Below are 12,248 nucleotides of genomic sequence, written 5' to 3'. Positions count from 1 at the left end.
GCAACGTTAATGAAAAGCTTCGTGGGACTTCGAAGCAGAGTTCGCAGACGCGTTTAAAGTTACCCGCATTGTCACGTGCAAGAAAAGTTTCGAGCCGCGTGTGAGTTTCTTAATCGCTATCAAGAAATACAACTTTCCGTAGTCGTGCCTCGTTCGATTAACCATCCGTATCAACAACAATAGACAGCCTTTAGCCATTATCCGCACGTCATCGTTATTCAAATTGTTTCACCGATGGAAACCGGCTACACGTCTTCCGCGTCAATTACGTCGAGTTAATTCGCCGAGTGGCAACCGAATGGTAGATACGGTGCGGATGCGGGACGTAGGAATGCGAGACGCGTGCTTAGAATCACCTGGCCTCGGTAATTCGCCTTAATGGGAATATGGCTTTCGAACGAGCAGCCACGTGCTTCCAACCTCGAGTGTCTCAGCCGCGTAATTGCACTGGTTTCACTGGATCCAAACTAGCTGCGTTTCGCGGAAGGATAGAGACAGTTACCCTGTTTTTCTCCGCTCGCAAACTTTCCTGTTTACGCGACGCGTCATGGTGTAGTTACTTTAATTAAAGCTTAGCGCAGCGATGTCAACTTTTAAACGAACGCGTCTCCCTCTTGAACGCCTAGCGCTAAATTACCGGAGATAATGCAGGGAGCGTAGCTGGCTCGAGGGAAACGAGACGACTCAAGACTACGACGCTAAGTCGGGGTAGCATTGATTGTAACTGGAGATCGGGACAGTCTCGTTATGCACGACTATATACGTCCGAGTGAATTAACATAGAATGAGGATACCGCGGGAGGAGAACCTAGCAACTGAAGCTCTGCAAGTTAGGCGTTAGCTAATGCCATTCCGAGATGCAAAGTTCCCCAGCTCGGTTGCCGGATTCTCGTATTTCACCGCGTCATCTTCTCCACTCGGTTGATAAATGAACAGCGATTATACATGTACACTCTGCATAAGTTTTACGACCTTCCGACTGTTCATTAGCTAACAAGAAATCTAACGAATCTCAGTTCATTAATTCTTCTAGTTATACACCGTCCCAAACGGTGTCACTCTGGCAGTATTATCGATGTATAGTACATACGACGGTATACATATAGAAAATCGATTGCGATGTATGTACATTCGGATTTTATTTATAGATAACGTACCACGCGAACATGAAAAATATTACCCAATATTTATGTTGTCAAAAACTCCTACGGACGTAGCCAAGCTGCGCGTTCAAACAACTGGATTACCCCGCGCAAACCCGAGTAGGAGTTTTCTTTCGCGAGTTCTATTCCTGGTTCGCTAACAATGTTGACGTCAGCTCGCCGGAGGAAACCGGCGCAGCGCGACCGACAATATTTGAGCAGCATCCGCCCATAGAGATCCCGTACGAAAGAAATCAGGGATTCCAGATAAAATAAGTCAGACCGGAACGGAGGCGAAGTGACCGAACGAACCCCGCCGACGAAACTTGTACGCTGAGCTAATGCCACTGTAAGGGGCAAAGTTTACCCGGTTTTCCGTCCCTTCGCGCCATATATCTCCCGTTCCATCCTGTTTCTCCCGCGGACCAGGGATTCCTGGTGTCCGCGAGACGCGTATACACAGCGGCGTGTCGCTACTCGAAACGGGACCATTTCACGGTGTCGCGTCACACTCCATAAAACGGATTATTCTCGCTTACATGTATTATCGTTGAATCGAGTATAAAGGAAACGTACAACGACGTAGTACAAACACGGAGAACCATTATTTGCTCGAATTAGTGAAGACTCAATTTGTTATCTTCGCTCTCTCGAGTTTCTTGAACTGTTAAAGGGATGAATCGAACGAGAAATTACATTTGTTTCTGTTCGTTTGCTCCAGGCACAACGACCTGCCATGGAACATACGCAAGTTCCTGAAGAATCAGCTGAGGGAGTTCAGGTTTGATGACCTGAGGGATACCCACCCTTGGTCACGGAGCGCCTGGAGCCACACGGATCTCAGAAGATTGAAGGAGGGCATGGTCGCAGCACAGGTGAGCTTTAATAACAACCGCAATAACGCGAGCACCCGCGAAAAGACATTAATCCAGAGAAATGTGGCCGTGGCTTCATTTCGCGAATCATGAAACCGGACGATATATATTTCCCCCCAGGCGTCCGTAGACACTGTTCAATTATTCGTCCAGTATCTCTTCCCGCGAGGAATGTTTAGCTGGAAATTCGTGAGGAAAACTCGAAAAGAATCGATGCCACCATTCCAAACACTTTTACCCTCCAACTCTACCCCTCGAGAACTACGGGTCGAAAAAGATTACGAGTCTTCGATCTTTTCCGCGAGAAGAAATGCCAACAATACCTGTCACCGAAAAAACTATTCCCCTGCCTTTTGTCCTCGAAGCTCGGCAATTAGTCTGGCACGCGATTTTTCAGTCCGGGAAAATAAAGTCGCTAGGAAACACCGTAGGAAAAGAGAAAATCGCGTGTCGTCTCACTTAGCAGTTTACACGTAAAAGTTGGTTTTCCTCGGTATTTCAACTGTACGACGTTACCCTTAGAACGGAACCACCGCAAACGCACGAATCGCGTGTCTCCGTTGTGAAATCTTTGTCTTACAACATTTCAATTACTGCAGCTTTCGTTCCTCGAGTTCGTACAACGAATCAAGCAACAAATGAAGCAACATTCCCCCGACAAAACCCTTTTTCTTGGGATTTGTTTGACGCGATAATGAAAATTTGTTGGCACGAATAATTTCTCATTAACCGAGAACATGTGCGTACCGAGCAACTTTAGTAATTAATTTTCTCAAGCTGGATCGAGATTACGCGCCAGTGAAACTTCACCACGTTCCCTTCGACACTTTTTCGATAAATCTCAGGAACGAGTTATCCTTCTTCCGTACAATAAATAAAATTCCCGAGGTGGACGTGTGTATACGAGGACGAAAAATTCCAAGAGATTTTACGGTGACCGTTCGTCACGCCATCGAGTCTGAAAAGCACGAGAAAAAGTTCGCATACCGAGACGTACTTAGGTGCTCTCGAACGAACCGAAGGTTTCACATCTTTCCAGGTTTTGGCAATGAAACGAATCTTTTTTCCACCGGGACTTCGGTCTTCGAATGGTCGCGTTTCAAGAAGGTCCGATCGGAACTTTCGTGTTTCACGAAAATGCGGGAATAACGGAGAGAGGCTTTCGGACCACGTACAGAGAGAGGAACAGGAACTATCTCGCGAGAATAGAAAATTCGCTCTTCCCGTTCACCGCTCTTCTTCCTCCTTTTGTGCCTTTTACTCCTGATGATGGCATTACGTTAAACGATGGAGGGAAGAAGATTGCGGTGCTAACAGAAAATTGTGATTGTTACAGCTATCTCGTGAGAGCGCGAGAGACGAGTAACGCCAGAGCTAAGGCTAGACGATCGAGTAAATCCAACCGCGATAAGCGATTCCTTATACGCTCCGGGAACTGCCAAAAGTACAGCGAACTATAATCTGACAATTTTGCACCCAGAACTCGACCAAACTCATTATCAGGATTAGCATTCACGTGATCACAAATTTATCTAATCTCCTATTACCATCCCTAATATATTAGGTTGGCGTGTATAAGATGTTTCGTTTTTAAAATTGAAAATCATATATCGTATTTTGCCTCATAATTCATATTACGAATACTATTACGAAGATAACACGATAATTTGACACATAGTAAGTATTTGGTTTAGTATTTTCTAGTACACCGATTACTGTCAGGAAGATGAGAAACAGAGGTCGTTTAAAAATCATTCCCTTTGCTTAATCTGTACTCACAGTACATATTTTATGTCCTAAATGATGTCGTTCACCAAAGAAATTGTCCCCTTCGAGAAAAACTTCGCGCGTAACGCGAGGGAATGACTTTTACCTCATAAATCTTGCGTAAACAGGTCGGGCTCCGGAGTTCGAGTGTACCGACGAGGCTGTTTTTCCGCGTGCACTCGAAAGAACCAGAGAAAGAAGCGCGCGCAGCCGTCTACTTGATATTAGACGGACAAATGTAGATCATAATTTCGAGTTCGCGTGTGTACTGAAACCTCGGAGACTGGAGCACATGCCCTTTTCCCGGGCGATGACGAAGGCGACCACCCGAGCCGTGTGTAATGAAAGTTGCTACCTGTGAAATTGCTTTCGCGATGAAATTCGTCGGGCATCGTCCGAGTGTACCGACCCTGGCCCCCGGTGCACTCGTATAATAACTCGTATCAGCCGCGAAGCGACCCGACCTCCACGAGTCTAGACGGGAATGAATATATTTTTGACAGTGTCTCGAGAGCCTACAACAAACCGGGGCTGTTTCAACGCGAGCACGAATGCCAAACCTCGTGGAGTCTGGTGCCTATACATAGAACCGTCATTTCATTCAGACGTAAATAAGACCCGGCTGAATAACCGATATGACCCGATGAAAACGACTTTAGTCCCGTCGACCCTAGATCTCCCGTCGGATAAGAGAACCACCCTCGGAAGTAAAATATTTAAACTCCCGGTCCCCTCGTTCGCAAATTCTATCGTAAACGTTGACGCGCAATCATGTAATATGAATCGACGGCTTTTTCGAGCTCAATGTAAACGCAGCTTTGAAAATAAATTGCGGCTCAGGTGCATGAGAATTCATTATGGATTTTGTAACGAGAATTGTGAAAAGCACAGGTGTTCCTCGAAATCGTAAACGCTTGAATGCTTGCTACGCAGTTCTATTTTATTCAAAACCGTTTTAGTCCGAATACGTTAAAATGAAATTCTATTCAGAGAATCAACAGTCGTGCTCTTAGCCGAATGAACACGCTGTGCAATCTCCACGGTTGTACATAAGAAAACTTACCCTCGGGAGACCTTTGGAAATACCGCAGGCTCGTTAGCAGCAAGTTCCCTCTCGACACCTTCTATTAGGACCTCGTCTACGCGCGATTATGGCAAATGTCCGCTAATGCCTACAATTAGCTTACAGTGCTCGAGTAAACGGTCGAATAGTAAGTTGCGAAAAGAACAGTGTAAACAGGGTGACCGAGTGAATGAAGTGAGCAAAGAATAGCAATTCACTTCCTCGATTAACGCAAGCTTGAAAGCACATGACAAAGAGAGACCGTGCAACTGGAAAAGTTAGAGTCGCTGGAGCCAAAGTAAAGGTGTGCTCCATTAGGTTTCCTACTACCAAAGTGTCACGGTAAGGGACGAAATTCAAATAAGCTTCTTACGGAACAGGGCACATGCGCCAGAACATGTAACCCCGCGACGTTCACGAGACCAATTTAATTAATACCGTAATTAAAAGCGAATACTAATTTTGTGAATAACGACGGAACGCCGGAGGTAGTTATGAATTACTCGCGCGTGCGGGCGCCAATTTGGGGAGGAGTGGAAGTAACGACGTTCCGAGTAGTAAGAAACGCTCGCGGACTTTGGTACGATTGCAGATAGTTGTCGAGCGCGATAACTTCCTCGATAAACAAGGTTACACGAGAGACTGTAGATCGAAATCGGAGGGTTAATACTGTTAGCATATTCGGGGTGTATCTGTTCGTCGAAGCATTGGAACCACTGGCAGCGTAGCCTAATTTTATGGGTCGTTTCTCAACGTCAGACTGTCCTTTAAGGTATTGAGTTCGCTTACATCGAGACGAAAGGGGTGACTAACCGTTTGTGTCCATCGAAACGGACACGTACACACATGCTTCTGTGTACGTAATACATACGCACTATCGGTGTGTATACAGAATCTCGCAAACCGGTCCTGATTCGATTCATCACTGTCCCGCTTAATTCAGGTGGGCAGAAAAGGCATCCGTCGCGAAGAGCTCACGGAAGCATTGATCACTCGTGCTGCTTTCGTAGACTTCATACCACGATCATTCATAATTCAATGAAAACGTGTGAACAAAAAAAGACGGAGAAAGCAACCTGTGTTTCTACTAACGATTCATAGAATTTCGAATGCTGTTTATTACGCGCTCCACAACTCCGTTGCTCAACTTGATTAAACCGAAGTTAATCTTTAATTATGATCTAACAACGTCTATTGTGCATTCTAACCAGTGTGAATTAACAACTATTTTACCTGCACTACCAAACAGGGTATTTACAATTTAAGGAAATATCTGAACGTCTTTTAAAATGAAATAACTTTTTCATTATCAAAAATGACATCATTTTCTGTGGGACCTCTCCAATCTTTATAAGAGATCCCAATAAAAAATTAAAAAATGCGATGTTTTCTCATAAATTATATAAGGAATCTCGGTCTCCTAGCGTTCTACTCTCTTTGATAATAATTCACGATACGTTTAAGCACTTGTTAATACAATGCAACAATGCTCTTCGTTACTAGTGTGTTAATGAATATTACATATCGTACTATGGTTTCCTGGTAAATCGATCGAATAAAACGTATACGCGGCGTTAATGCATAGAAAATCTCGAGCGCTCTACAGGCGTTTCCGATCGCACCCTTAAGCGATCAGCCGCACTCCCTAGCAACTGCAGTTCGATGTTGAATTTCAGTAGATTCGAAATACGTCGAGTGCGCGTTCTATCCGATACGTTCGATCTTCAAGCAGGGACTCGCACATATCGAACGGAAAATCGAGGTGTGTACCGGGAAAAAAAATTCATTCGCGACGAAGTGACTCGCATCAAGCGGCTGGCAAGGATGCTCGAGGCTGGGTTTCAAGCTTCTCGTAAAAATTTCACGAGCGCAAACAAACGTACACGTCCCTAATGTCATGAAATGGTCGCGTCACCAGGCGTATTTTTAAAGTGGGACAACGAGATATTTTTGCGGAATATTTTTACAAACGTCTGACCTCAAGCGACTGGTGTCCAATAAAAAGAGGGAGAAATGGAAACACGCGACAGAATAAGCAAGATTTTTATGAAACATTTAGGAGTAAAGAAGTTCATGTTTAATTAGTAATAACAGAATTACTTAGTTTGTGAGAATTACTTGCAAAATACAATGGAGAGTCTGAAGATGGCAAGGACGTCGCGTTTCAAGATAAAATTCTTTCATAGTAAATAAATTCTTCTTGCGGAAAGAAATTGCTTTGGTAACAGGCTAACATAAAAGGGAATAAAAGAAACGATTGCGTTAATGGGAAATCAAAAGTTCCGTAGAGTGGCAGTCGTTCATAGCGACAATTCGAGGTTGAAAAATCTTTTCGACGGGGAATTAAATTACTGCCGCGTTGCAATTAGCCTCCAGGCGAAGAGTCGTTCAGCTGCTTACAGCTGTGAGTAAATTGTGACTATAAAGGTTCCAACCTGAAAGGTAATGAAGTAGCGGAAACCCGCAGCGACGAAAGGAAATTCGCAAGGTGGAAACAACCGCTCGATGGTATGTACGTGCGTTAAAACAACAGCGAAAAAAAGGGCAGAACAAAGGGAGCGAACCACCTTGTGCCGTTGATTTACGACAGACCGACGACAACGTCACGCCCTGAACGTACATTTCATTCTGATGGTGTTGCAAAATAAAACTCGTGTCACAGCTATCTGCGTTGCAGGCGGAAAACGGCGAAATTGCTGGACGAACGACGGAAGGATTTTGAGAAAAATTTGGTCCGTCAGTCGCGATCGGTCAATTTCGAAGCGAATGAAGACCATAAATCGATCATAGGCGATCTGATACCGATCAAAGTTACACAGAAATCATTGGTACGTGACCATGACAGTGCAAATTTATACCGACGTTCCATAAGACGCGTTATATTCTCGAAGAATCGAAGGATCTTATTCCCGAAATCGTCGCGCACACGATGGTAATCGTGTCAAACGACTTGCTTTCGTTTGACGCGCGACAACCATAAAACTACGGTTTTTATGCCGGCTCACGTTCAACCCCTTGTAAACTCGTATGAAATATCACGGTTCGTGTTTAATCCTCAGGATCTGATACATCGGTTTAATTTACCCCAAGTAGAATATATTCTTAGCCGGTGTGTGTATATCACGAGACCCGCCCGGATAAATACACTCTTATTTATGGATACCGATACCCTACATTTAAAATTCAAAACGGCGTCCACCCGCTTCCGTAATGCGCTTTTAATTATTCTTGCTTCTACCTATTGATACATTACTCTCGTTTAAATAAATGAACAGAAATATATTGCCGTTTAGTATCAATTTATCACTGAGTACAGTGGAACGCGTATTTAAGTAGTATAGTCAACGAACGGTCAGGCACGAGAAAGGCACTCGTTACTACCGCTACTTGCCATTCATTTTTAAACCTTCATTTACGCATCGTGTACTTATAAATAGCATAAAAGTCATTTAAAATTTGTATATTTTTATTACAGTTCTGGTCAGCTTACGTACCTTGCTCCTCTCAGTATCTCGACTCGGTCCAGCTGGCCCTCGAGCAGATCGATCTGATTCGTCGGTTGGTCAACAAGCACCCTGAAAGCATGGTCCTCGTTACTACGGCGGAAGGTGAGCGATTTAGACTGTAATTCTACACTTTCTCTAATTCTAACTCGGAGACCGTGCATTTGATCGTGTTCACGTAGGTGCGCTCTCGAATTACGGGATACTTAACACTTCCACAGAGAAAACGGATAGATAACACGAAACGGTTTCACTTCCAAATAATTTTTCGAGCTAAACGGCCTTTGCGAAAACGAACCATTGACGAGGAACACGCGACGGCTACGAGTTAAACATCGCGGTCCGCGAAGATAAATTTTCAATCGGCCCGGGCACACGTTCGTTTGGCGACAGGCCAGAACGATTCGATTTTCCCCTCAGGCGAATCGCTGTCGGAGTACGCGCGTATCGATTCGTCAAAGAATCTCTATCGGGAAAGCGCGCGCGACCTATTTTTTCATCCCTCAGAAACAGGAACAGACGCCACGCTTTCAAACGCGACATCACGAGGATATGCAAACCTCGATGCGATAGACGGGAAAACTGATCCTAGGATAACAACACTTGTTTATTCCCCAAACATAATTTTGTTCACGAATAACCGAGACCAGTCATTACATCCTCTCCGGGCTATTAGATGACTGGTTCAAAGCTCGCATTAAATCATCAGATAAAGTAAACCCTGTTCCATCGACACAGGACGGAACATTCCGGGCCTCCTCAAAGAATTACGTTTAATGGAATCGCCGAACTGACTCGCAAGTCAAACAAGAAATTGTTAATTGCCAATCAACTCTCGTATAATGCAAACAGGCCGACGGCGCGTTCATCCTTGGAGATACACAACTTCCCCGCGACTTTCGTTGTCGCTGGTGTATCTTTCGTGAACTCAAAAGGCGACAAGATTTAACGCAGTGACTAGCGCGAACGAACCCGTGTAGGGAAACATTTATCTTTCGGATGAAAATAATCCACTGGATAAGATTCATATGAAACATTGTAAGCGTCTCCTCTCGAGACGAAGATACATCCTTGGACACCTTTAGTCATCGATTTTCGAAGGAAAAGCCGGCCACGTTTTAAGACGTCGGCCTGGGTGATCCTCCAAGCTGCGAGGCTTCACACGCGGAGAATATGAAATCGAGCTTCGAGGTCGACGAACGACGGGAATTACCATCCCTATTTGTTCCCGGAATGGGCCGTTCGACGTAACACACCGGCAGAATTTCTGGCCGACCGCCAATGTCACTGGTGGTAGCGGTTGGCACATGCCCCGCGCGGAAAGAATTCCCGGCGTTTTCTACCTTCAAGAGAGCAACGAGTTTCGGCGAGCGAACCGTCTTCCTCCTATCGCGTCGCGACGTCGCTTCCTCGTCGTCCCATTTTAATTAATTCCTCGTCACGATCAAACAGCTCGCGAGACGTCGACCAGGATAATAAATGGACTCGATGAAGAGTCGCCTACTCGGATCTTTTCGGGACGTGCACGGAAAACGATCCACCGCGTCTGTCGGGACCTCGGGGAAAATTTACGCACGTACGATATGAAGTGGCGGATGCCGATCGAGGTCGACGAACGTCCGACGTCTCGTGTTTGCTTCCGGCCGGTCGTTCGACGTCGCGCATCCCCAAGATTCGCCTGGACGGATGCCAAACGTCCGAGGGAAAACACGACCGAGCCCCTCCCGGCGCGGCGTCGTGGAAAAATCGGACCGGCACTTCCCATTATTATCATCATCGTGTATACGCTTTCGGGAATTTAGGATGCGCCTTTTAAGTCACGAGGGAGGGACGCGATCTTTCGAAAAGAAGCCATCGTTTCTGTTGAATGGAACATCTCCTTTGCTACTAGCCGTAAATACTTTGAACGCCCCAGAAAAGAGATACTTCGCAATTCCTTTAAAAGAAGAATTTTATGCAATTTTTATATCTAACACTTGCTAACTAAATTGATAACACGCATATTCTAGATTATTCCATAATCTTAAAAGAAATGTTGTATATAAACTGAAAAATATTTAGAAAGAATTTTAATACATCGAATTAATAATACAGTAGAATCTTAATTATCTGCGGGATAACGCCGAGCAATTGGAATAATAAAGACCCACGTACTATTCCTATTTCATCATTATTAATTTCGGACACGCGAAATTCAAGTAAATGGGGTTTTACTGTATTCATAGTTTTGGAGGATATGAAAAATACAATACGAAAAAAATTGTTATTTCTGTTATTTGATTATACGAACTTACGAAAAATACGAAATAAAAACAGAGAAAAGGACAGCAGGTGTACAACAAAAGCAAAAACAGTGAATATCAATGGAATCCATATTGACCAACTATAAATTCGCCCAGCAAATGGAAAAATGTAGAATCTCCATTCCACCGTGCTCGATAAACAAAACCGTGACGACTGCATGTCGGCATGCACATGCATACGTAAATAGACATGCAATATTCGTAGAAAGAAACGATTTTCTTCACGGTCTTAAAAGCAAACCTTGCTTTCCTTGACTGATTTATGCAATGCGCAATATCAATAAGTTACGGACATTTGTCAAGAGCAATCGCTTAATGACTGATAATGGCAAGATGAGACACAATACGACATCACTTGAATACTCATTGTTACGAGAAATCAAACTTTTACTTTACTGATTCCAAGACAGTCTCTTTATATACATAGAATAGAACATTTGGTGTTACTCACATTTTATAAGACTTCTTGACGATACCAGAGGCACATTTTCACAAGAGCAATAAATAATTAACACGAACGAAATTGTTAACCTATATGAACTACGTGACGAACGACGCACATCAGACCTAACTTCCGCGCGTCACTTCACGAAGCTGCCCGACATCAGGCACGAAGATTAACGATTACGCACGATCTTCAATTCGTTCGACGAAGACACGACACTTTATTTTGATATCAGCATCGGCACTCGGAAATAAAATAATGGGACAGGATTCCGAAAACTCTCGTGTTTTCCTCAACCACCGCTGCTTGAAAACTTTCAATGCTAGGAGCTTGTACTTTACTTCGTAAAAATAACAATTAGAAATGTCCTGCGTATTTTTCTCGCATATTTATTTTTGCGTCCGTATTAAGTCTTTAATTCAATTGAACACCAATTGGCAATTAAGGTTTGATTTTTTACTCGAAATTGACTACTTATGTTAGAGTTGAAGTTATTTAATTAACTCAATTGGAAGGAATGTGAATTATCAATTGAATATCTGTTTAGGGTTTAATGATTCAAGTGTTTTGCGTTTTTTCATTCTCCTACAATTTTTACAGACCTTTGAAGCATTTTTCGCATGCATGGTTTGATCAATGTTTCGAGTAACTAAATATAATATCTTCGGTTATAATTCCAATTCAGCATTTTAATCCTTAAGCGGATTATTGAGGCTGTTCCAGTTACGTACAATTTAAAATTAATAGTTAGAGTTAGTAGGAAGTTACGCGTGTGGCGATAAAGTGTAAATCAATGGGCGCGGTAAATTATCGATTCATCGACAACATATTGCTACTGTTTATTTTTCGGTCGCTCCTCCGCTATGCGTTTGACGTACCATAATTGGTGGTTACCCGCGAGTCAGATGGTAGAATTAAAGTTGTCCGAAACAAATGGTACTGGACATTCAATGTATCATTAAATGTCACGAACGAATTAAGGATGTATAAGCTATTATACTTAAATAATGCTAGCATGTTGAATTTGTTATGCAAAATTTTAAATCAATTTATGGGTTTCTTGAAAAATTATAGTGACTTAAAATTTGCATGTACTCTTATGGTAATCAGCAGTAATCCAAAGAAGGTATTTGGTGTGCACGTGCGAAGT

The 12,248-nt window shown here is 43.5% G+C and overlaps 1 protein-coding gene and 1 long non-coding RNA gene across 7 annotated transcripts in view; one reads left to right on the top strand and one right to left on the bottom strand.

Annotated features, from left to right (window-relative positions):
• LOC108627335 (uncharacterized) overlaps positions 1-12,248 on the bottom strand; it is a 153,692-nt gene that overhangs the window by 105,159 nt on the left and 36,285 nt on the right. The window contains exons 1-2 of one of the 2 annotated variants that reach the window (XR_003389489.1): positions 11,105-11,219; positions 8,342-8,422 (exon numbers count right to left, since the gene is read on the bottom strand). This is a non-coding gene — a long non-coding RNA (uncharacterized LOC108627335). Of the gene's footprint in view, positions 1-8,341; positions 8,423-11,104; positions 11,220-12,248 lie in introns of those variants that run through there. The other variant, XR_001916717.2, reaches the window with a different exon arrangement.
• The window catches only part of LOC108627334 (dipeptidase 1), a 59,899-nt gene that overhangs the window by 14,255 nt on the left and 33,396 nt on the right, over positions 1-12,248 (top strand). For all 5 annotated transcript variants that reach the window (XM_026815528.1, XM_026815527.1, XM_026815525.1 and 2 more), the window contains 2 exons: positions 1,864-2,017; positions 8,323-8,455. In XM_026815528.1, the coding sequence (XP_026671329.1) occupies positions 1,864-2,017; positions 8,323-8,455 (287 nt within the window). The remainder of the gene's footprint in view (positions 1-1,863; positions 2,018-8,322; positions 8,456-12,248) is intronic.

The sequence above is a fragment of the Ceratina calcarata genome, unplaced genomic scaffold (genome assembly GCF_001652005.2).
Source record: "Ceratina calcarata isolate Rehan_Ccalc_2016 unplaced genomic scaffold, ASM165200v1 scaffold46, whole genome shotgun sequence".
Classification (NCBI taxonomy): domain Eukaryota; kingdom Metazoa; phylum Arthropoda; class Insecta; order Hymenoptera; family Apidae; genus Ceratina; species Ceratina calcarata.
The sequence above is the reverse complement of the archived record's forward strand: the minus strand, read 5'-3'. Positions and strand labels throughout refer to the sequence as shown.